Here is a 22,926-nt window from a genome sequence, read left to right on the forward strand (position 1 = left end):
ATTGAGCATTTGTTTTGTCTCTCTCTGAACCCCAGGAACAGCGCCACCATCTACTACCTACAGGACGAAGGCTCGAAGGAATACGTGTGGAATTTAAGGAACACTGACTATTCTACTTCTTCCTCTCTAGACATTCACCAAAGACTTACAGTTCTGTTTCTGCCTTTTTCCCTAGACTTATGGCCAGAGCATCTTTCCAAAGTCTTAAGTTTCAAAGACCCACGTTCCCCCCACTCTCAGCGGCACGTACATCCATTCATCCTAGTACAACTGTTCCTTTAGGAATATTTCCCGAGGGAGCAAAGAGAGTTTCACTTAGAGCTCCGACTTACCCTTCGCCTCATTCCATCCCCTTTCCCTACAAAGGGCTCATGTTTTCCCCGACGCTCACGCTGGGAAAAAGGAAGAAAGCAAAACGCCCCTCCGAAGGCTCTAGGTGAGGCCCGTTCTCAGCCCGACGCCAGAGCTCTGCGGTGCGGCCCTCGCCGGGGGAGAGCCGCCCGCTCCCAATCCCCGTCCCCGCACGCGGAAACCACAGCCCCTCGCCAGGGGGACCCGCGCTGTCAACCACCTGCTCCAGACCCGCGGGCCAGACCTGCAGGCAGGGCCCCGGCGGTCCCCCGGCGCGCCACCCGCGGCTCCCGCCACAGGAGGGGAGGGGAAAGGCGGCGCCGAGCCCACCTGCCGGGACGCAGCCGCCAGCACTCGGCCGGGCCGGCCTGTTGGTTAAGAGACAATCTCGAGGCTCCTCCCCCTCCTCGTGCTCCTTACGTGCGGCCTCTCCAACCAACCGAAAGCGCAGGCGGCAGAGCGGGAGCCGCCCCAGGTGACCAGCGACCGCCCAGTCCTCCCGCCGGCGCGAGCGGGCGTGCAGTCGCTGGGCCAATCGGCAGCGTGGGCGGGGATGAGGGGGCGGGGCAAAAGCGGGCGCAGCGGACGCCCAATCAGAGCTTGGGGCCCTCGAGCGACGGGGCCCGCGGCCCATGGCCTTCCGAGCGCGGCGCGCGGGGGGCGTGCTCGCCTAGGCCAATCGGCGCGGGCCCACGGTGCGGAGCGAGCGCCTCAAATGCTCGGGTTTCTCAGCTGATTGTCTCCAGCCGAGAGTTGTTTTTGCAGCTACCCAGCCGAGCCTCAGCGCGAGAAGCCGAGACCTCCCCCCTTCCCCCCCGGGAGGGCGGGGGACGGGGAGAGGAGGCGGGGTCCGGGCAGCCGCGGCCGCCCTGCGCGGGGCTCCGGTCCTGTCACGGCGCTTCCCGGGGTGGGAGGCTGGGGGGGTTGGGGGGTGGGGGGGAAATTCCTTCTCCCCTTCGACGGCGGCCCCGAGTCCGGCCCCTTCCTTCCCGCGCTCTCGCGCGCGCCCCCCGGCCCCCTCATGAGGGTGTCCGTGCCGGGTCCGGCGGCCGGCCGCGAGCCCCCGACGCCCGGCGGAGGCGGGGGCGCCGCGGGGCCCGGCTCGGTGCAGTTGGCGCTCAGCATCCTGCACGCCCTGCTCTACGCCGCGCTCTTCGCCTTTGCCTACCTGCAGCTGTGGCGGCTGCTGCTGTACCGCGAGCGGCGGCTGAGCCACCAGAGCCTCTGCCTCTTCCTCTGCCTCCTGTGGGCAGCGCTCAGGACCACCCTCTTCTCCGCCGCCTTCTCGCTCAGCGGCTCCCTGCCCCTGCTCCGGCCGCCCGCTCACCTGCGCTTCTTCCCGCACTGGCTGCTCTACTGCTTCCCCTCCTGTCTCCAGTTCTCCACGCTCTGTCTCCTCAACCTCTACCTGGCGGAGGTAAGGCGGGGGACCGGCCTGCGGGCCCGGCGGGGGCGCGGGGCCGCCGCGGTCACCTGGGCTGAGGACCGGAGGGGGCGAGCAGGGAGGGGCGGACCGAGACCAGCCTGGGGAGCTGAGGCACGCCTGGAGTGTGCGCCGGGGTTCTCGCCCTAAACTTGAGCAGCCGCTGGACTCGGTCCTGAGGGGCCCGGGGGGCGAGTGAGAGAGAGCTTTGTGACAACTTACAGCAGCAGGACCACCCTTTGTTCGGTGTGCTGGCCCTCTAAGGTAAGGTCTTGGTGGCACCAGCAAAGTAGCATGCAGGAAGTAGCAGCTCGGTAGATGCGCCGAAGCTGGAGTGTGTGGAGAGGTTGGATGCTGGGTAGCAGCAGCTCTGCTGAAGCTGGACCGCTGCCAGCCATTACGTCACCAGCCAGAGCTGTTCTCTGCTATTGTTGCTGCGTTTCTTTTATTAGAAGCTTCTATTCCCTCCTGCGTCTCCTTTCCTGTGGCTCGATAAGCCTCACACAAATTCCCTTCGATAGTCCCCAGCAGGGTTAATGATCAGTAACCAATGCCAAGGATCGATATGAAGACCTCTATAAAGCTCCTAGTGTTTGCCCTAGTTGCTTCATGCTTTGGCTGTTGATCCTACCTCTTACAGTCGAGTCTTTTTTTGGGGCTAATTAGGAGATACTTGCTTAACCTGTGCCTATTGCAGAAACAGACCACCAAACTGTTTTTGCAATAACTTGCTTAATAGCTGGAACCTAATCACACCCCCTTTCTCTCTCGTGGGGAATTGCTGGTTGGATTGCATTGTTCTGCAGCGCTTAGGTATTTGACCCGTTTCAGACAGGTTTGTCAATCACATGTGTCAACTAGTGGTAATTAAGCCACAAAATTTTGAGAATTGTCCAAAAAAAAAAAGTCCCACCCAGCGCAAAATAAAAAGCTTAAGGAAGGGAGGAAACAAGATGACATCATATGCTTTATACTGACTAATAGAGAACAGTATTGGTCTATGCGGCTAATCCTCTCAAAGGCTTTTTGAGATGATGAGAATTAACATACTTTATGAGCAAAAATAAAAAACCGGTTTTTTTCTGCATAAACCAATTCTTTTCTCCCTTAGTAGATAGGAAGTAGAATGCATAATTTTAAAATCAGTCATAACTTCAGCTTTTTAGCACACTAAAAACTACAGTTGAAAATAAGTAGCAAAACTAATTTAACTTTCTTTTCCTTCCCCATCCTTTGGAAGTCCAAACAATACAATGACAAAAGCCCAAACAGTAAGAAGCAGAAATAAAAAGCATTGGTAATCATAAATCAAATAATCATGCCATAGTTATGTCATTTATTTGATGATGTTTTGATCTTCTCTTTGTTGTTAAAGCTGTTGTAACACTTCTGTCCTTTGTAGTTAAGCCAATACTTTGTATTCTTCCTGACACCATTTCTGATAGAATACCAGTGACCTCTCATCACTGAAGCTTTTCTCTAGCTTCAGATGTAGTTTACTGAAAGTGACTAGTAGTCCTTATCCCATTAGCATCCGATAATTTGTTTTTCCTCCTATACATTTTGACTTATAAAATCATATTAACAATTCACTGTAAAATAGTGGGCATTTTATACAGTAGCTGAACACTCTTTTTACTTGAGAGATAAACCATAAAGTTCATAAATCTTAAGTGTACAGCTAGGTGAAATTTTCCATATGCATACACGCATGTTACCACCCCCCAGATTAAGATATACAACACTTCCAGTGCCCCAGAAGTTTCCCTTGTGCCCTCTCCCAGTCATACCCCTCACCCTGAGGTGAACACAAAGTGGCTAAACACTGTCACAATAGAAAAAAGCATCTAAGTTTAAGCTCAAAATTCTAAAAGTATACTTCAGCATAAACTATACAATATGTAGATTGGGTTTTCAGACTTTTCCTTGCTGATATTCTAAGTTAGTGAGGAAGAATTTAAATGTCTAAAAGTCTTCCTGTTAAATGAATCCCTTGTTTGTGTCGTGTACTTTTTGAAAAGCAAAACACTCTTAACCTAGAAAATATAGTTTGGAAAGAAGCTGAACTAAAGCTTTTTCCTTTTGTAGTGTCTCCTAAAAGGGTGTGCGTTGTTTGTCTATGCTTGTCTTTTTATTATTTGTTTTATTGCAGTAACATTGGTTTACAACATTATATAAATTCAGGTGTACATCATTTCAATTTCTGTTTAGATGACATCATGTACACCACTCAAAGACTGATTACAATCCATCACCACACACATGTACCTAATTACCCCTTTCACCCTCCTCCCTCCCGCTATGTCTCTATGTGGGTGTGTAGTGGTGTTTTTATTTTCTATTTATGAGTGAGATCATACGGAATTTGACTTTGTACCTCTGACTTATCTCACTTAGCATAATACCCTCAAGGTCCATGGGGTCGCAAATTGTCAGATTTCATCGTTTCTTATGGTTAAGTAGTATTCCATTGTGTGTATACATCACATCTTCTTTATCCATTCACCCCTTAATGGGCACCTAGTTTAGTTCCAAGTCTTGGCTATTGTGAATAAGGCTGTGATGAACGTAGGGGTGCATGCATCTTTATGCATTTGTGTTTTTCTGTTCTATGGATAAATACCCAGCAGTGGAATAGCCAGATCATGTGGTAGTTCTATTCTTAATTTTTTGAGGAATTTCCATACTGCTTTCCATAGTGGCTGCACCAGTTTGCACTCCCCCGAGCAGTGTATGAGGGTTCCCTTCTCTCACATCCTCTCCAACACTTGTTTCTTGTCTTAATTATAGCCATGCTGATGGGAGTGAGGTGATATTTCATTGTAGTTTTGATTTGCATTTCCCTGATTGTTAATGATGTTGAAGATCTTTTCGTGTGCCTGTTAGCCATCTGTATATCTTTGGAGAATTGTCTGTTCAGATCTTTTGCCCCTTTTTTAATTGGGTTATTGGTTTTTTTGTTGTTGAGAAGTATGAGTTCTTTATATATTTTGGATATTAACCCCTTATCAGATATATGGCTTGCAAATATCTTCTCCCAGTTGTTAGGTCGTTTTTTCATCTTGTTGATGGTTTCCTTTGCTGTGCAGAAGCTTTGTAGTTTGATGTAGTCCTATTCGTTCTGTTGTTTCTCTTGCCTGGTAAGACATGGTACTTGAAAATAAGCTGCTAAGATCAATATTGAAGGGTGTACTGCCTATGTTTTCTTCTAAAAGTTTCATGGTTTCAGATCTTACATTCAAATCTTTGCTCCATTTTGGGTTAATTTTGGTGTATGGTGTAAGATAATGGTCTACTTTGATTCTTTTGCATGTGGCTGTCCAGTTTTCCCAACACCATTTATTGAAGAGACTTTCCTTTCTCCATTGTATATTCTTGGCTCTTTTGTCAAAAATTAGCTGTTCCATGGATATATGGGTTTATTTCTGGGCTCTTGATTCTGTTCCATTGATCTGTGTGTCTGTTTTTCTGCCAGTACCATGCTGTTTTGGTTACTTTGGCTTTGTAGTATATTTTGAAATCAGGAAGTGTGATACCTCCAGCTTTGTTCTTTTTTCTCAGGATTCCTTTGGCTATTTGGGGTCTTTTGTTCCATATAAATTTTAGGATTCTTTGTTCTATTTCTGTGAAAAATGTTGATGGAGCTTTGATAGTGATTGCATTGAATCTGCAAATTGCCTTAGGAAGTGTGGACATTTTAACTATGTTAATTCTTCTAATCCAAGAGCATGGAATATCTTTCCATTTCTTTGTGTCTTCTGTTTCTTTCAACAATGTTTTATAGTTTTCAGTGTACAGATCTGTCATATCTTTGGTTAAGTTTACTCCTAGGCATTTTATTCTTTTTGTTGCAAGTATAAATGGGTTTGTATTCTTAATTTCTCTTTCTGCTGCTTCATTGTTAGTGTAGAGAAGCACAACTGATTTTTATATGTTGATTTTATATCCTGCAATTTTACCATACTCATTTATTATTTCTAAAAGTCTTTGTGGATTCTTTAGGGTTTTCTATATATAAAATCATGTAATTTGCAAATAGTGACAGTTTCACTTCTTATGCTCTATCTTGTCATATGCTTCCTCTGCATCTATTGAGATGATCATGTGATTTTTAGTCTTCATTGTGTTAATGTGGTGTATCACGCTAATTGATTCGCAGATGTTGATCCATCCCTGCATCCCTGGAATAAATCCCACTTGATCGTGGTTTATGATCTTTTTAATGTATTATGTTCTGTTTGCTGGTATTTTGTTGAGGATTTTTGAGTTGACGTTCAAAAGTGATACTAACCTGTAATTTTCTTTTTGTGTTGTCCTTGTCTGGTTTTGGTATCAGGGTAATGTTGGCTTCATAGAATAAGTTAGGAAGCTTACCCTCCTCTTCAATTTTTTGGAAGACTTTGAGAAGGGTAGGTATTCTGTCTTCTTTGAATGTTTGGTAGAATTCACCAGGGAACTCGTCTGGTCCTGGACTTTTATCTTTTGGGAGATTTTTGATGGCTGTTTCAATCTCCTTACTGGTGATTGGTCTATTCAAATTCTCTATTTGTTCTTAGTTCAGTTTTGGGAGGTTATATGATTCTAAAAATTTATCGATTTCATCTAGATTATCCAATTTCTTGGCATATAGTTTTTCACAGTATTCTCTTATAATATTTTGTAGTTCTGAGGTGTCCGTTTTAATTTCCCCTTTCATTTCTGATTTTATTTATTTGAGACTTCTCCCTTTTTTTCTTGGTGAGTCTATCTAAAGGTTTGTCAATTTTGTTTATCTTTTCAACGAACCAGCTCTTAGTTTCATTGATTTTTTTCTTTTTTTTTTTTTTAGCCTCTATTCATTTATTTCTGTGCTGACTTTATTTCCCTCCTTCTACTGATTTTGGGCTTTGTTCTTCTTTTCCCAGTTCCTTTAGGTGCACCATTACATAGTTTATTTGAGATTTTTCTTGTTTGTTGAGGTAGGCCTGGATTGCTATAAACTTCCCTCTTAGAACCACTTTTGCTGTATCCCATGGATTTGGTGTGTCATATTTTCATTTTCATTTGTCTCTAGGTATTTTTTTTTATTTCTCCTTTGATTTCTTCATTGGCCCAATTGTTGTTCAGTAGCATTTTGTTTAATCTCCACATATTTATGGCTTTTCTGATTTTCTTCCTGTAGTTGATTTCTAGTTTCATACCATTGTGGTCAGAAAATATGCTTGATATTATTACAGTTGTCTTAAATTTATTGAGACTTGTTTTGTGGCCTAATATATGATCAATCCTGGAGAATGTTCCATGTGCAGTTGAAAAGAATGTGTATTCTGTGGATTTTCGATGGAATATACTGTATGTATCTACTAGGTCCGTCTGGTTAAATGTGTCATTTAAAGCCAATGTTTCCTTATTGATCTTCTGTTTGGAGGATGTATCCGTTGGTGTAAGTGGACTGTTAAAGTCACCTACTATTATTGTGTTACTCTCTGTTTCGCCTTTTATGTCTGCTAATAATTGCTTTATATGTTTAGGTGCTCCTAGGTTGGGTACATAGATATTTACAGGTGTTATGTCCTCTTGTTGGATTGTTCCCTTTATCATTATATAGTGCCCTTTGTCTCTTGTTAGAGTTTTTGTTATAGAGTCTATTTTGTCCAATATAAGTATTGCTATCCCGGCTCTCTTTTCAATGACATTTGCACGGAGTCTCTTTTTCCACCCCTTCACTTTCAGTTTGTGAGCGTTTTTAGGTCTGAAATGTGTCTCTTGTACGTAGCATATGTATTGGTCTTGTTTTTTTATCCAATCAGCCACCCTGTGCCTTTTGATTGGAGCATTTTATTCCATTGACGTTTAAAGTAGCTATTGATAAGTATGTACTTATTGCCACTTTATTACTTTTTTTCTGGGTATTTTAGTAGTTCTTCTCTGTTCTTTTCTTCTCTTACTCTCTTCTCTTGTGGTTTCATGGCTTTAATATTATGTTTTGGTTCCTTTCTGTTAATTTTTTGTGTATTTATTAGAGATTTCCTGTTTTGTGATTACCATGAGGTTCATATATAATAACCTATTAAGTTGATGGTCTCTTAATTTTGACCTCTTGCTAAAAGCTCTACTCTTTTACTCTTCTCCTCCCACATTTTATGTTTTTGATATCCTATCTAACCTCTTTGTGTGTGTGTGTGTATCTGTTACTCTCTTATCATAGAAATAGATAGTTTTAGTACTTTTGTTTTTTGACCTTCATATTATCTTCACAGGTTATTGATCTGCTATCTTTACTGTATATTTGCCTTTACCAGTGATTTTATTGCCTTTTATATTATCCTCATTCCTATTCGTGGTCTTCTATTTCTCACTTAAATAAGTCCCTTTAGCATTTCTTGTAGAACTGATTTCTTGGTGATAAACTCCTTTAATTTTTGCTTGTCTTGGAAATTCTTTATCTCTCCTTTCATTCTGAATGATAACCTTGGTGGGTAGAGTATTCTTGGCTGTAGGTTTTTTCCTTTCAGCACTTTATATATTTCATGCCACTCCCTTCTAGCCTGTAAGGTTTCTGTTGGGAAGTCAGCTGATAGCCTTATGGGTTTTCCTTTGTATGTAACTTGTTACCTTTCTCTTGTGGCTTTTAGGATTCTCTTTTTATCTTTAGCTCTTGACAATTTAATTATAATGTGTCTTGGTGTGGGTCTCTTTTGGTTTATCTTGTTTGATGCTCTCGGTGCTTCCTGTACCTGGATATTGTTTCCTTCCTTAAGTTAGGAAAGTTTTCAGCTGTTGTTTGTTCAAATAAATTGTCTGCCCTTTTGTCTCTCTCTTCTCCTTCTGAGACACCTACAATACAAATGTTAGTGTATTTGATGTTGTCCCAGAGGTCCCTTACACTGTTCTTGTTCTTTTTAATTCTGTTGACTCTTCAACTTGGGTAATTTCGTCTAGTCTTTTGTCCAGCTCACTGATGTATTCTTCTGTATCATCTGCTCTGCTATGGAGCCCCTCCAGTGAATTTTTCATTTCCAATCTTGTATTCTTCATTTCTGATTGGTTCTTTTTTATATTTTCAACTTCTTTGTTGAAGTTCTCACTGAGTTGACCCATCCTTCTCCGAAGATCAGGGAACATCCTTATGACTTTTTGTTTGAACTCTTTGTCAGGTAGATTGTTTATTTCTGTTTCATTTATTTCTTTTTCTGGAGTTTTGTCCTCTTCCCTTACTTGGAACCTATTCCTTTGCCTCCTCATTTTGCCTCTTTGTGTGTGTTTATATTTATGTATTAAGTACATCAGCCACATCTCCTGCTCTTGGAGAGGTGGCCTTATGTAAGAGATGCCTTCTGAGGCCCAGCAGTGTGCTTCCCTCTCGTCACCAGTTCCAAATGTTCTAGGAGTGTCCCCTGTGTGGGCTACATGTGTCCTTCTGTTGTGGCCGGGTTGCTCTTGCTGCAGGTGCCCAGGGAGGCTAGGCTGTCCCCCTGGCCAGCTGGTTGTAGTTCTCAGATGTATGTGGCTGCTATGGACCCTTCAGTCATTTGATCGGACATGGGGAGCCCCAGCACAGTTGGCTGCAAGGTCTAATAGCACATTCTTTTCCAGTTTTTCTGTTAAGCGAGTAGGCGCTCAATGTAGTTGGTTGCTAGGCTCAAGGGCTTACAATTGCTGTATGCCTCCAGCCTGAAGTGCTGTTGTCAGCTCTCTCAGGATTGCAGCTGAGTGGGGCTGACCCCAGGCACAGGAGCACCCAATTGTTTCACACTTTGGAAGGTGGAGCCAGTCCCCTGCATGGCTGTTTGAGAAGCACAAGTCTTCTGCAGCTGACAGACCCCACTGTTCACAGGGCAACACACACGGTCAACACAGTCCTGTCCCATGTGTGCACCCCAGCCCCCTGAAACAGACCCAGTCGCCCCACTGCAGAGGCTGCACAAACTTCACCTGCTCCTCATGCATGCCCTACCCTGCAGAGGTGGACCCACTAGCAGAGGATCCAGGTACCCCTCCTATGCTGGCCCACAAGTTGCCTGAGGGCTTGCTGGTGGGTGGGGCCAGTCCCTAGGGCTCTAGTGGGTGGAGCAGACCCTGGGATGACAGGCCAGGGGAAGAATTCCAATGGCGTCTGCCTGAGTCTGTGTCAGCATGCCTATACTAGCTCACAATAATGCCTGCCACCAATGTCTCAGTCCCTGGGGATGTCTCACCTCTCACCAGGATGCATCCAGAGCCAATCAGGTGAGTCTCTCTTCATCAAAGGACTGTGCACCTTTCTTTCTGGTGATTTTAGGTTGCTTTCCAAAATGGGTGAATTTGTGTGTAGGCCCTTTAAGAGCAGGCTTTTGTTCCCTTCTGTCTGATAACTCTTCTGGGTGTATTCTCTATTGTCCTTAGTAGCCAGCAAAGCCAGATATCATGACACTAGTCTCCGTTGTGCTTAGCCCAGCAGCTGCTTATAGCAATGATGCTCTCCCAGTCAGGTCCCTCACTCCTCCAGGGAATGCTGCATACCATAGGAATGCTCCCAGCTGGCTGTGAAGCACTGCAGCTTGGAAAGGTGGCTTTTTTTCCTCTCCAGAAAGGAATTTCTGCCTCTTCCACCTCAGTCAGCACTGTCCCTTGTTGCAGGGGTTCACTTTATCCAGTTTTCAGTTCTCTCGTGGGTAGTCGCTCCAAGAGTAGTTGTTACTTTGTTGTATCCATGGGAGGAGGTGAGTTTGCAGTCCACCTATGCCACCATCTTGACAGCAACCTCATCCTTTTATAATTATATTAACAATTTTAAGACACATAACTGTACTTAAAAGAACAAATTTTCAACCCATTTAAAGAGAGATGTCTTAACCAGAAATCATTTCTCTATTCATTAGAAAAAATCCAGAGGAATCTGTATTTAAAAGAGGATTTGAATTCAAGTTTTTATATCACTTCCAAGTAACTGGAAGCATACTTCCTGCTGATGGTTCTCAGTTAACAAAGCTTTCCCAGTGAGTTCTTCGTATTATAGCAAAGTAGTAGGGAAAGTCTCTGTGGTGACCAGTACAAACCTTAACTGACATTGGAGGTTTTTTTAACCTAAAGGCCTTAAATCTGTTTCTTGTGGGGTTTTTTGGTGAGGAAAATTGGTGCTGAGCTAACATCTATACCAGTCTTCCTCTCTTTTCTATGTGGGACACCGCCACAGCATGGCTGGATGAGCGGTGAGTAGGTCCGCACCTGTAATCCAAACCCGCAGACCCTGGGCTGCTGAAGTGGAGCACGCAAAATTAACCGCTATGCCACCAGGCCAGCCCCCCATATATGTTTTAAATAGTTGTGCTTCTTAATTACCAAATCACTCTGTCTTTACTATCTGTCCTATTAAAGACCAATTTCATTTTACTTTTGACCTCTTTGAAGCATTTATTGCATCCATTTTTCACCAATTAAAAACATTCTAACTTTAAGGACTTAGTTACAAAGAATCATGGAACAGTGTAAAAATAGAGTTAGTAAAATAACCATTACTACTTTGAACGCATTTTGATGGTTCTTCTAAAACTCATTAAGTTTTCAAGAAGTTGAGTCTGCCTAAACCACTCTTTCTCTTGTTGAATACACTTGAATGGGATTGAGATAAGGAGAAGCAGCTCTTTCTGAAATAATTACACTTTTCAACTTATCGTACTTAACCTTCTAGAAGCAGATAGTGGGGAAAAACTGTACACTAAAAACACCTCTTGAACTTTTTCAGGCATGATCAATAGAATATGTACTTTACCACAGAAAGGTTGACACTTCTGTACTTTTACTGGAGAAGAATTCAATCTTTTAAACAGATTACAATTATGTGCTGCATAATGACATGTTGGTCAACAACTGACCACTTATATGACAGTGGTCTGATAAAATTAGTACCATACGTCCTCGATTTGTAATAGGGTGTACCATCTAGGTTTGTGTAAGTATACTCTATGATGTGTGCACAAGGACAAAAATCACCTAATGATTCATTTCTTAGAACATATACCCATCATTAAGTGATGCATAGCTATATCTGATAAAACAGATGCTATCTACCATTGGAACAAGTGAAAGGGCTTAAAATGAGAGTTGGTAGTATACTGTCTTTGGAGTCTTGTGATGCATGCCAAAATTAATGAGTTCATCTTTGAGGCCCATATTGACATTTTTTTCTAGCAATTTTGTAACATGAATGCCAGTTTCCTAATTGGGATAAAATACAGTGACTTAACCATAACACCAAAACAACTAGGAAAATTCAATTCAAAATCTTAACTGTTACATTTGTGGATGCTGTCATTGTCCCTGACAATGGATATATTCTGCCAAAAATTGATGGTACATCAAATAACATGCAGTTCAACTTACAGGTACTTTGATTTTGTTATAATGTTCTATGAGTTCTCACAAAAGTATTTTCACCACCTAAAATGGAAACTCCTTACGGATAAGAAATTCTATCATATTTTTATCTCATAGCAACTAGAACAATGGTGAATATATTATTGAATGACAATCTTGTAAAGACCCAAATCTGGAAAATATTTAGCCATCTAAAATTTTGGAGCTAACTTAATCTTGACAAACATTTGAGGTAGATTATTTGTGTACTGTCTGGGATCTTTATATTTTATGCCTGAAAGATTGCCTGTAGTATGAATGCTAAGATTCTCTTAGATTATCTTGCATTACTTAGATAAAATTTAATTTTGATTACCACAGGTAAAATCTCACTATTGAAACCATTTTAATATGTTACAGTTTTGCTTAGCAAAACTATTTATATCATGGCAAATGGCCCACAGTAATAGGCCTTTGCTAATTTGGTTTCAACAAATTCTATTCAATAGAAAAGTCTGTAAAACAAATAATTCTCACATCATGAGTCAGTTACTCTTTACTAGAAATAGCAGTTTAGTTAAATGTTGTATTTTTTATCTGTATCTGTGATTATAAACTGTTTTCCTGTAAATCTACTAAACTGTTTTATCCATTAGCTTGATTCTGTTTTTTCTCAGATCATCTGTGAGACAGAAGTTTGAGATGCAATTCTATGGTAGAAGACATACATTTTATGTGACTTAACAGTTTCTTTTTTTTCTTTCTGCTTTTTCTCCCCAAATTCCCCTGGTACATATTTGTATATTTTAGTTGTGTGTCCTTCTAGCTGTGGCACTTAGGACGCTGCCTCAGCATGGCCCAATGAGTGGTGCCATGTTTGCGCCCAGGATCTGAAACCAGGAACCAGCGAAACCCTGGGCTGCTGCAGTGGAGTGTGAAAACTTAACTACTCGGCCACAGGGCTGGCCTCTGATTTAATATTTTCAAAGCACTTTATAAGACTTGTCTTCACAACCCCCATGAAATAGATAGATATGAACAGAGTGTGATTTATCCAAGGTTTTATGGCTAATATGTATCAGATATGAGACTACTGTATATAGCCCAAGGACTATAAAGTCTTGTCAAGTGATCTCTCCCTATGAAATTTCCTGGATACCATCAACTCTATTATTTAGTGCTTCACCATTTAACTTGCTTTCCCATTTTCCACCATTTCAAACCTTTCCCAGCCTCCAGCAAACTCTTTCTGCCCCCTTCATACTCAGCATATGACCCTCATCTCCTAGTTTATAAAAATAGAAACCAGAGCCATCTGGCTGAACAGAGATTCAGATAAATGCCTTAAAATGCTGCAGAGAGTATTTAATCCTTTTCAATGAATGATTGAGCTGGTGTGAGGAAATTCCTCAGAGGGAAGAAACTGCAAAAAAGGAAGTGAACACAGAATGATAAAGTACCACACTGATGTTTGTCTTGGGACTGGAGGTGGTTATTAGCCATTTCCTGCCAGCCTAAAGCCTGGATGTTAATTTTATGTGTTGGGGCTGTGGGGAGGTGACATTGGAGGCAATATTTTGTGCTGAGGTCTGAACAGAGGCCTCACCTCCTCCAGAATTCTGATGCCAGAATTCTCAAAGTGTACATCTTCAGTGGATGAACTAGGGGAAAAATAAGCAGGTCCTCAGAGGTTGACGATGGATTTTGTGCCTATCTCTGCCTTGGCTCTGGGAGGAGGAGGTACAAATTGGGGAAAGGAAAGCCTTCCCTGAGAATGCATAACGAGCTTATTCTCACACAAGTTTGAAGCCAGAATTCACACCACTTCTGTGACTCTGGAGGAAAAAAAAAATACTCAACCTGAAAATGTAGTTTAGTGTTATCCCGGCTTGGTAGGAACCTCAAACACCTGGAAGGAGCAAATGCGAATCATCTTGAGGAATGTACTTGAAACCCAGAATCCTGACAGATAAAATTCCAGTGAACCTAAGCTCAGAATGAAAAATCACAGTAGAGAATCTTACCTACAAAGATTGAAGATGTCAGAATTATCAAATACATAGTATAAAATATTCATTTACATGAATTAAACTCAACAATATTGACATGAAATAATCAAAATTGACTAGGCACATTTGGAAATATTTTTAAAATGAAAAATATAATTAAAATTAGAAACTGAAATGTATGGTTAAACAACAGATTAAACTATTAAAAAGAAATTAGTGAACTAGAAGATCTGAGAAAAAAATCACCAAGAATATAGCCCAAAGAAATAAAATATGGAAAATATGAACAAGACACTAAAAGAAAATGAAGATATAATGTGCAAGTTCACTATATATCTAATTGGAATTTCAGAGAAATTATTCAAAAAGATAGTAATTCAGAGTTTGTCCAAATTTATGAAAGACACCAAGTTTCAGATTCAGAAAGCTGCAAAAAATTCAAGACAGGCTAAATGAAAACACAAGTAAAATCTCAAAATACCAAAGACAAAATAATTTTAAAATAACTAGATGGAGAAGATACTACCAATGAAGGAATGAAACTTAAGAGTGTTGGTATTTCATTAACAACTAGAATCCAGAAGACAGTGAAACATCTTCAAAATGCTGAGAGAGAGAAACCAGCAACCTAAATAATACCCACAATGAAACTATCAAGAATAAGGGTGAAATAAAAGTCAGTTGGGAGTCACGTCAGCAAGGTGATGGAGTTGGGAGCCATGGACCCTTCTTCCTCCTGCACACACACTGATTGAGCAACAATTTACAGATAAATCTCCTTTGTGAGAAATCCAGAAACTAATTGAAAGGCTCCTACACCCCAGGTGAAGACAAAACCAGTAGGGAGATTTGGGACAACCTCTTGCCAGAGTCCCTGACCGTAGCACAGTGCCATACAAGTGGGAAGAGACCTCCTAGCTCACCACTTCTCCCAGGGGAAGGATGAGGTTGGTTCACAAATCCAGCACTCCAACTTTTCCTAGGGGGCTCCCCAGAGGTCAGGCATCTGTCTTGCCAGTCTTGGAACTCTGACAGATCCAGTACAGTCTAGCTGCCTGAGGACAGCAATTTGAACTGGTAGATGACATAGTTCCCCTCCTCCCCCAACTCAGCACAGAGTGAACAAACCTGAACTACAGCTTTCTCCTCCTCCCTGGGAAGGTCAAGAGTTGCTAGAGGCCCCCAGAACCTTGGACAAGCCAATTGGTAGGGATCCTCTCCTATACATGGCTAATACATGAAGACTGGAAGAGGTGCCTATTTTGTCTAGTGCACAGACACCAACACAGAGAGCCAAGGATAATGAAGAATCAGGCCAAAGATATTTCAAACAAAGCAAGATAAATTTCCAGAAACTCTAATGCAACAGAGTTATATGATTTACTTAACAGAGAATTCAGAATAACTGTCATAAATATGTTAACCGAGGTCAAGAGAACAAAGCATGAACAATTTCACCAAAGCATGAGGACTTCAACACAGATAGGAAATATAAAAAAGTACAAAACAGAAATCATGGAGCTGAAGAACACAAAAACTGAAATGAAAATTCATTTGAGGGGTTCATCAATAGACTAGATCAAACAGAAGAAAGGATCAATGAACTTGAAGACAAGTCATTGGAAATAATTCAGTCAGAAGAGCAAAAAGAATGAACAACGTTAAAGGGGCTTATGGTACACCATCAAGCACCTTAATATACACGTTGTGTCTCAGATAAAGAAGAGAGAGAGGAAAAGAACCAGAAAACTTATTCAAAGAAATAATGACTGAAAACTTGCCAAATCTGGGGTAGAAAATGGGCATCCAGATTCAAGAAGCCGGAAAGATGTGAAAAAACAGGAATCCAAAGAAATCCAAACTGAGAAACATTATACTCAAATTGTCAGAAGGAAAAGACAAAAAGAATTTTGAAAGCAGGGAAAAGAGGCTTGTCATGTACAAAGGAACTCCTATAAGACTATAAGCAGATTTTTTGGCAGAAATCTTGCAGGCCAGAAAACAACAGGATGGTCTATTTAAAGTGCTGAAAGAAAAAACTGCCAACCAAAAATAATATACTCTTAGAACTGTCCTTCACAAATGGAGAGATAATAACTTTCCCAGATAAACAAAAGCTGCAAGAGTTCGTCACCACTAGACCTGCCTTACCAGAAATGCTGAAGAGAGTTCTTCAAATTGAAACAATGCTAAACAGTAACACAATAGCCTAAATGTGAAACTCAGTGGTAAAGATAAATGTACAGTCATGTCTCGCTTAAGGACAAGGAAACCTTCTGAGAAATGTGTCGTTAAAAGCGATTTTATCATCATGCAAACATCAGAGTGTCCTCAAACCTAGATGATATAGCCTACTTCACATCTAGGCTATGTGGTGCTAATCTTATGGGACCACTGTCATATATGCGGTCTGCTGTTGACCAAAACATCGTTATGCAGCACATGACTGTATAGACAAATACAGAATACTGTATTACTGTGATGGTGGTGGGTAAATCACTTGTAATTCTAGTATAGAAGTGAAAAAAGTATAAAAATAACTATAAAAATATGTTAAAGGATACACAATATTAAGATATAAATTGTGACAACAATAACAGTGTTGGGAGGGAAAAGTTAAAGTGTAGAGGTTTTGCATGTGATTGAACTTAAGTTATCAGCCTAAAATAGACTTTTATAACTATAAGGTATTTTTTGTAAGCCCCAGGGTCACCACACACACACCCCTAACTATTAGAAGTTACATAAAAGGGAAAGGAAGCAAAGTATATCAATACAAAAAATCAACAAAACACAAAGGAAGACAGCAGGAGAGGAAAAGACAGACCAAAGAACTACAAGACTAACAGGAAAAAAAATGGCAATAGTAAATCCTTTCTTATCAATAATTACTTAAATGTAAATAGATTAAACTCAGTCAAATGACTTGGAGTTTGCTGAATAGATTAAAAAAATAAAAGACCCAACTATATGCTGTCTACAAGAAACTCACTTTACAGGTAAGGATGCTGAACATAGGCTGAAAGTGCAGAGATGGAAAAAATGCTCCATACAAAAGGTAATCAAAAGAGCAGGGGGGGCTGTACTTAGAAAAACTTGGACTTTAAGTCAAAAACTGTCAAGCAGAAGAGGACATTATGTAATGATCAAAATCCACCAGGAAGATGTAACAATTATATATGCATCCAACATCAGAGCACCTAAACAAAACAAATATTGATAAAACTGAAGGGAAAAATAGACAGTAATACCGTAATAATAAGAGACTTCAATACCCCACTTTCAACAATGGCTAGAACATGCAGATGGAAGATCAATAAGGAAACAGAGCAATTAAGCAACACTATAGACCAAGTGGACCTAGCAGACATATACAGAGCATTCCACCCAACAGAAGAAGAATAGACATTCTTCTCAAGCACACATGGATCTTTCTCCAGGTTAGATCACATTGTTAGGTTACAAAATAAGTCTTAGCAAGTTTAAGAAGATTGAAATAATATCTTTTCCGACCACAGTGGAATGAAACTAGAAGTCAGTAACAGAAGTAAAACTGGAAAATTCACAACTGTGTGGAAATTAAATAACACACTCTTGAACAACCATTTGCCCAAAGAAGAAATCAAAAAGGAAATTAGAAAATACCTCACAACAAAAGAAAACATACCAAAAATTATGAGGTGTAACAAAAGCAGCTCTAAGAGGGAAGTCTTTAGCGATAAATACCTACAGTAAAAAAAGATCTCAGATAACCAGCCTAAGATAACATCTCAGGGAGCTAGAAGACGACCAGACTAAGCCCAAAGTTAGCAAAAGGAAGGAGATAACAAAGATCAGAGCAGAAATAAATGAAGTATAGAAAAAAATCCGTTAAACTGAGTTGGTTCTTTGAAAAGAAAATTGATAAACTCTTATACTAATTAAGAAAAAAATCATAAATGAAAGAAGAGGTATTACAACTGCTGCTATAGAAATAAAAAAGATCATAAGAGACTACAATGAACAATTATACACCAACAAACTGGATAACCTAGAAGAAATGGATAAATTTCCAGAAACATACAACCTACCAAAACTAAATCATAAAGAAATAAAAAATCTGAACAGACCTATAGTTAGTATGGGAATTGAATCAGTAATCAAAACCTTCCCAACAAAGAAAAGCCCACACCCAGATAGCTTCACTGGAGAATTCTATGAGTCATTTAAAGAATTAATGCCAATCCTTCTCAAACACTTCCAAAAAATTGAAGAGGAAGGAACACTTCCTAACTCATTCTATGAGGATCATCCTGACACCAAAGCCAGACAGATACCACATGAAAACTACAGGTCAATATCATGAATATAGATGCAAAAATCCTCAGCAAAATACTAAGAAACTGAATCCAATAGCACATTAAAAGGATTAAACACCATGACCAGCTGGAATTTATCACTGGGATGCAAAGATGGTTCAACATAGGAAAATTAATTAATGTGATACACCACATTAACAGACTAAGGATAAAAGTCACATGGTCGTTTCAGTACAGGCAGAAAGGGCATTTAACACCCTTTCATTTTAAAAAACACTCTCAACACACTAGAAATAGAAGGAAACTACCTCAACATAACAGTCATAAATGAAAAGCTACACCTAACATAATTTTCATATATCTTGAGATATTTTCTAATTTCTCTTTTGGTTTCTTTGACCCAGTGGTTGTCAAGTGTCTTGTTTAATTTCCATAGTTGTGAATTTTCCAGTTTTACTTCCACTATTGAAAAATATAAGGAATATGAAAAATACAAAATATAAGGAAATACAAAAAAGTGGCCATTCATTGAATACAATTTGAACAACAAGGTGCACTTTCTTTTTATTAACACCATGGAAATTTTTAAGAAATTAACCACATGCTAGAATGTGAAAGCAACACTTAAATTAGAGACAGAGAGACATAGTGATTGAGAGTACATCTCAACCACTTACCAGCTATGCCTATGTCTCATTTCCAAAAATGGATAATAATAATACCTACCCCGTAGGGTTGTTGTGAGGACTAAATGATACCAAAATCAGAACAAATAATTATGAAAAGTAACTGCAAATATCTCTCATGAACATAGATGCAAAATCCTTAGCAAATCAAATCCAAAAATATAAATTAGAACATATCATGACCAAATATGTTTTATCCCAAGAATGCAACATTGGTTTAACATTCAAAAACCAATCAATGTAATAAACCTTATTTGCAATGTAAAGGAGAAAATCATAGTAAATGCAGAAAAAGAATTTGACAAAATTCACCATTAATGATTTTTTTTAAAATCACCTTTTAGCAAACTAGGGAAAAGAAGAGAAATCCCTCAATCTAATAAAGGGCATCTACAAAAAAAACCCTACAGCCAACATTATACTTAATGATGAAAGATTGAAAGATTACTTCCTAGGACAAGAAGTGAAGTACCCAGCCATTGTGCTGGAGGGCCTAGCCATTGCATTATTGAAAAAAAAAAAAAAAAAAGGTCAGAAAAAAAGACAAAAATTAGAAACATATAAGATTGTCTCCATCTGTAGGTGACATGACTGTTTAGGTAAAAATTCCTAATGAATCCACAAAAAACTACTAGACCTAATAAATGAATTCAAGAAGCTTGCAGGATGTAATTTTATTTTATAAAGTAGCAAAAAACAGAAAATGAAATATACAAACTATTCCATTTACATTAGTGCCCCAAAATTAAAATACTTAGGAGTAAATGTAATAATAGATGTACAAGACCTATACAATGAAAACTGCAAAACAGAAATTAAAGAAAGCCTAATTAAATAGCAAAATATATCCTGGAAGACCCATTATTTTTAAGATCTCACTTCTTCCCCAAATTAAGTTATACCTTCAGTGCAATCCCTGTTACAATATTAGCATGATTTTTGGTAGCAGTGGTCAAGATAATTTAAAAATGTATATGGAAATACAAAGGACTTAGAATAGCTGAAACAATTTTGAAAAAGAAGAGCAAAGTTGGAGGACCACACTACCTGATTTCAAGACTTACTGTAAGGCTATAGTAATCAAGACATTGTAATACTGGCAAAAAGATAGACATGGAGATCAATGGAGCAGAACAGAATCCAGAATTAGACCCATACATATATAGTCAATTGGTTTTTTACAAAGATGCCAAGGTAATTTAGTGAGTAAATGAATGTTTTTTTAACAAGTGATGCTGAAATAATTGGGTGCCCATATGGGGAAAAAGTGAATATTGATTCTTACCTCATACCGTACATAGAAATCTACTTGATGTGGATCATAGACCTAAATGTAAAAGCTAAAACTTGTAGAAGAAAACAGGAGAAATTCCTTGTTACCTTGGAGGAGACAAAGATTTCTTAGGGAAAAAAATGAACCAAAATTGACAAATGAGACTTTATCAAAATTAAAAGCTTGTTTTTTGCAAGACAGATAATGAAAAGGCAAGCCACAGACTGGGAGAAGATATCTGTAGCCCGTATATCCAGCAAAGTACTTGTATCTAGAATATATAAAGAACTCTTCAATAAGAAAATCCAATTAAAATGGACAATATATTTTAACAGGCACTTCACAAAAAGATATATGCATGGCCAAGAAGCACATGAAAAGACGCTCAAGATCATTAGTCATCAGGAAAATGAAAATTACAACCACAATGTTGTAAATATTGACTAAGAAAGACAAATTAAAAAGACTGACTATATCAAGTATCTGCAAAGATGTGGATTAACTGGGACACATACACTGATGGTAGGAATGTAAAGGTTTACAACCACTTTGGAAAGTAGTTTGACAGTGTTTAAAAAGTAAAACATAAACTTGCCATAAAACATGGCCTTTATAGTCCTAGATACCCAAGAGAAATGAAGGTGTATGTCCATACAAAAACTTGAATATGAATGTTCATAGTAGCTTTATTCACAATAGCCTAACATTAAAATTAACCCAAATGTCCGTCAAAAGCAAAGGGATAAACAAAATATGGCATTGTCATACAAAAGAGTACTACTTGGAAGTTTGAAAAGAGGAACAAGCTGATAAATACAACAACATGGATGAATCTAAAACTCAGTAGGCAGGATGAAAGAAGCCAGACAAAAATAAGCTCACACTATATCATTGCATTTATGTTAAATTTTAGAAAATGCAAACCTATAATTGCATAAAGTGGATCACCAGTTGCTTGGGGCAGAAGAGAGGATATACAACAAAGGGGCCAGGTGAAATTTACTAAGTGTGGAAAGATTCTGTATTTGATCGTGTGGTTTCACAGGTTATATACATATGACAAAACTCATCAAATTGTACACCCTAAATGCATGCAGTATGCTGTACATATGTGATACCTCAATAAAATTGACCCCCCCCCAAAAAAAAACCCAGTACAGAGCTCTGTTTGCAATTTACTGTAAGAGTAAAACCTAAAGTGGAGAAGAAATGTAAAAATTGTAGCTCCATCACCTATCAGCTCAGTGTAACTTCATATAGTTACTTGGGTAAATTACTTAACCTCTCTATGCCTATTTCCCCTTTCATAAAAATGAGAATAATAATAGTACCTACTTCATAGAATCATTGTGAAGACTAAATTATGTAATTCATCTAAAATGTTTAGGGTGGTACCTGGCATGTAGTATTGTTAGCTACTAATATTAAATTTCAAGGAATTGGGATTTCACAGACTATAGTCTTTCATTCCCAAAGCACTGTTTGAATTCAATAAGAAAAATAACGAAAAAGTTTATTTGGAAAAATTTAAAACACTTATGAACACATGAGTAAAGAAAGGAATCACAAAAGAATTTAGAAAATACTTAGAATATAATAAAAATGCTACATATCAGAACTTGAATGAAGCAACTAAGTTGGTATGCAGAAGCAAATCTGGAGCTTTAAATGTTTACATTAGAAAAGAAGAGCCTGAAATTTAACAAGCTAAGGGTCCGAGTTATTTTAGAAAAACAAAAATAGGATGAACAGAAGGAAATGAATATAGAGATTAATAAAATAGAAAACATACAATAAAGAGGCTTGACAAAGCCAGAAGCTACCCCTTACCTTTCATCATAATCAAACTTCTTCAGGGGTGACCCTGCACGTGCTCACCATCTTCTCACTTCTCTAGCCAGTCTAATCTGCCTTTGCCCCATCACTCTACCAAGATAGCTGTTGCCTAAGACAAGTTCATTAAATATTTTTCAATCCTTACCAAAATTAATTTCTCAGCCGCAATTCGCTCCACATTTTTCTGCGTAATACTTCCACTGACTAGCACATTGCTAGTCCACTGTCCTGGATTTTTTTACTACCTTGCTACCTTTTCTCAAACTCATTTGCCTCTGCCTTGCCATCAGACATTGAAATTTTTCAAGACCTAAGGTTAGGCCCCATTCTTCCCAAGCGATTGCATCCACATTCATGGCATCATGCCTCTTAAAAAAGTAGATGATTCACATGCGTGTATTTGACCCTAACACAGACTGCTCCTCTGAGCTTTGGCTTTCTATATTTTCCACTTATTTGACATCTCTTCAGGGAGATATGAAACCCTCAGATTCAATGTGTCCCAAACTGAGCTCATGATCTTTCTTCCTCCCTTCCCACCACATACCTGTCTCCCCAAAAACCTGATCCCTCCTCTTTTGTTCCCCATTTCAGTGACTGGCACTGCTGTTACCCATTTATTGATATAATTCAGAAACCTGAGTCATCAATGCTGGCTTCTCCATTATATCTCACTTTCACTCCCTTGATAAATCCTGTCTATGTTACCCCCTAACACCTCTGAAGTCCATTCACT

General features: G+C 39.5%; 2 protein-coding genes across 7 annotated transcripts in view; one reads left to right on the forward strand and one right to left on the reverse strand.

Annotated features, from left to right (window-relative positions):
* TXNDC16 (thioredoxin domain containing 16) overlaps positions 1 to 686 on the reverse strand; it is a 124,036-nt gene extending 123,350 nt beyond the window's left edge. For 4 of the 6 annotated variants that reach the window (XM_046647794.1, XM_046647792.1, XM_046647793.1 and 1 more), the window contains exon 1: positions 333 to 686. The gene's annotated coding sequence lies outside the window, so the exon portion shown is untranslated. The remainder of the gene's footprint in view (positions 1 to 332) is intronic. The other 2 variants (XM_046647796.1, XM_046647797.1) reach the window with 1 other exon arrangement.
* Positions 687 to 1,067: 381 nt separating this feature from the next.
* Positions 1,068 to 22,926, forward strand: part of GPR137C (G protein-coupled receptor 137C) — a 68,851-nt gene continuing 46,992 nt past the window's right edge. Inside the window, exon 1 of the mRNA XM_046647681.1 lies at positions 1,068 to 1,768. Within this exon, the coding sequence (XP_046503637.1) occupies positions 1,373 to 1,768 (396 nt within the window). The 5' untranslated portion in view covers positions 1,068 to 1,372. The remainder of the gene's footprint in view (positions 1,769 to 22,926) is intronic.

This window comes from Equus quagga, chromosome 20 (assembly GCF_021613505.1).
Source record: "Equus quagga isolate Etosha38 chromosome 20, UCLA_HA_Equagga_1.0, whole genome shotgun sequence".
Lineage (NCBI taxonomy): Eukaryota > Metazoa > Chordata > Mammalia > Perissodactyla > Equidae > Equus > Equus quagga.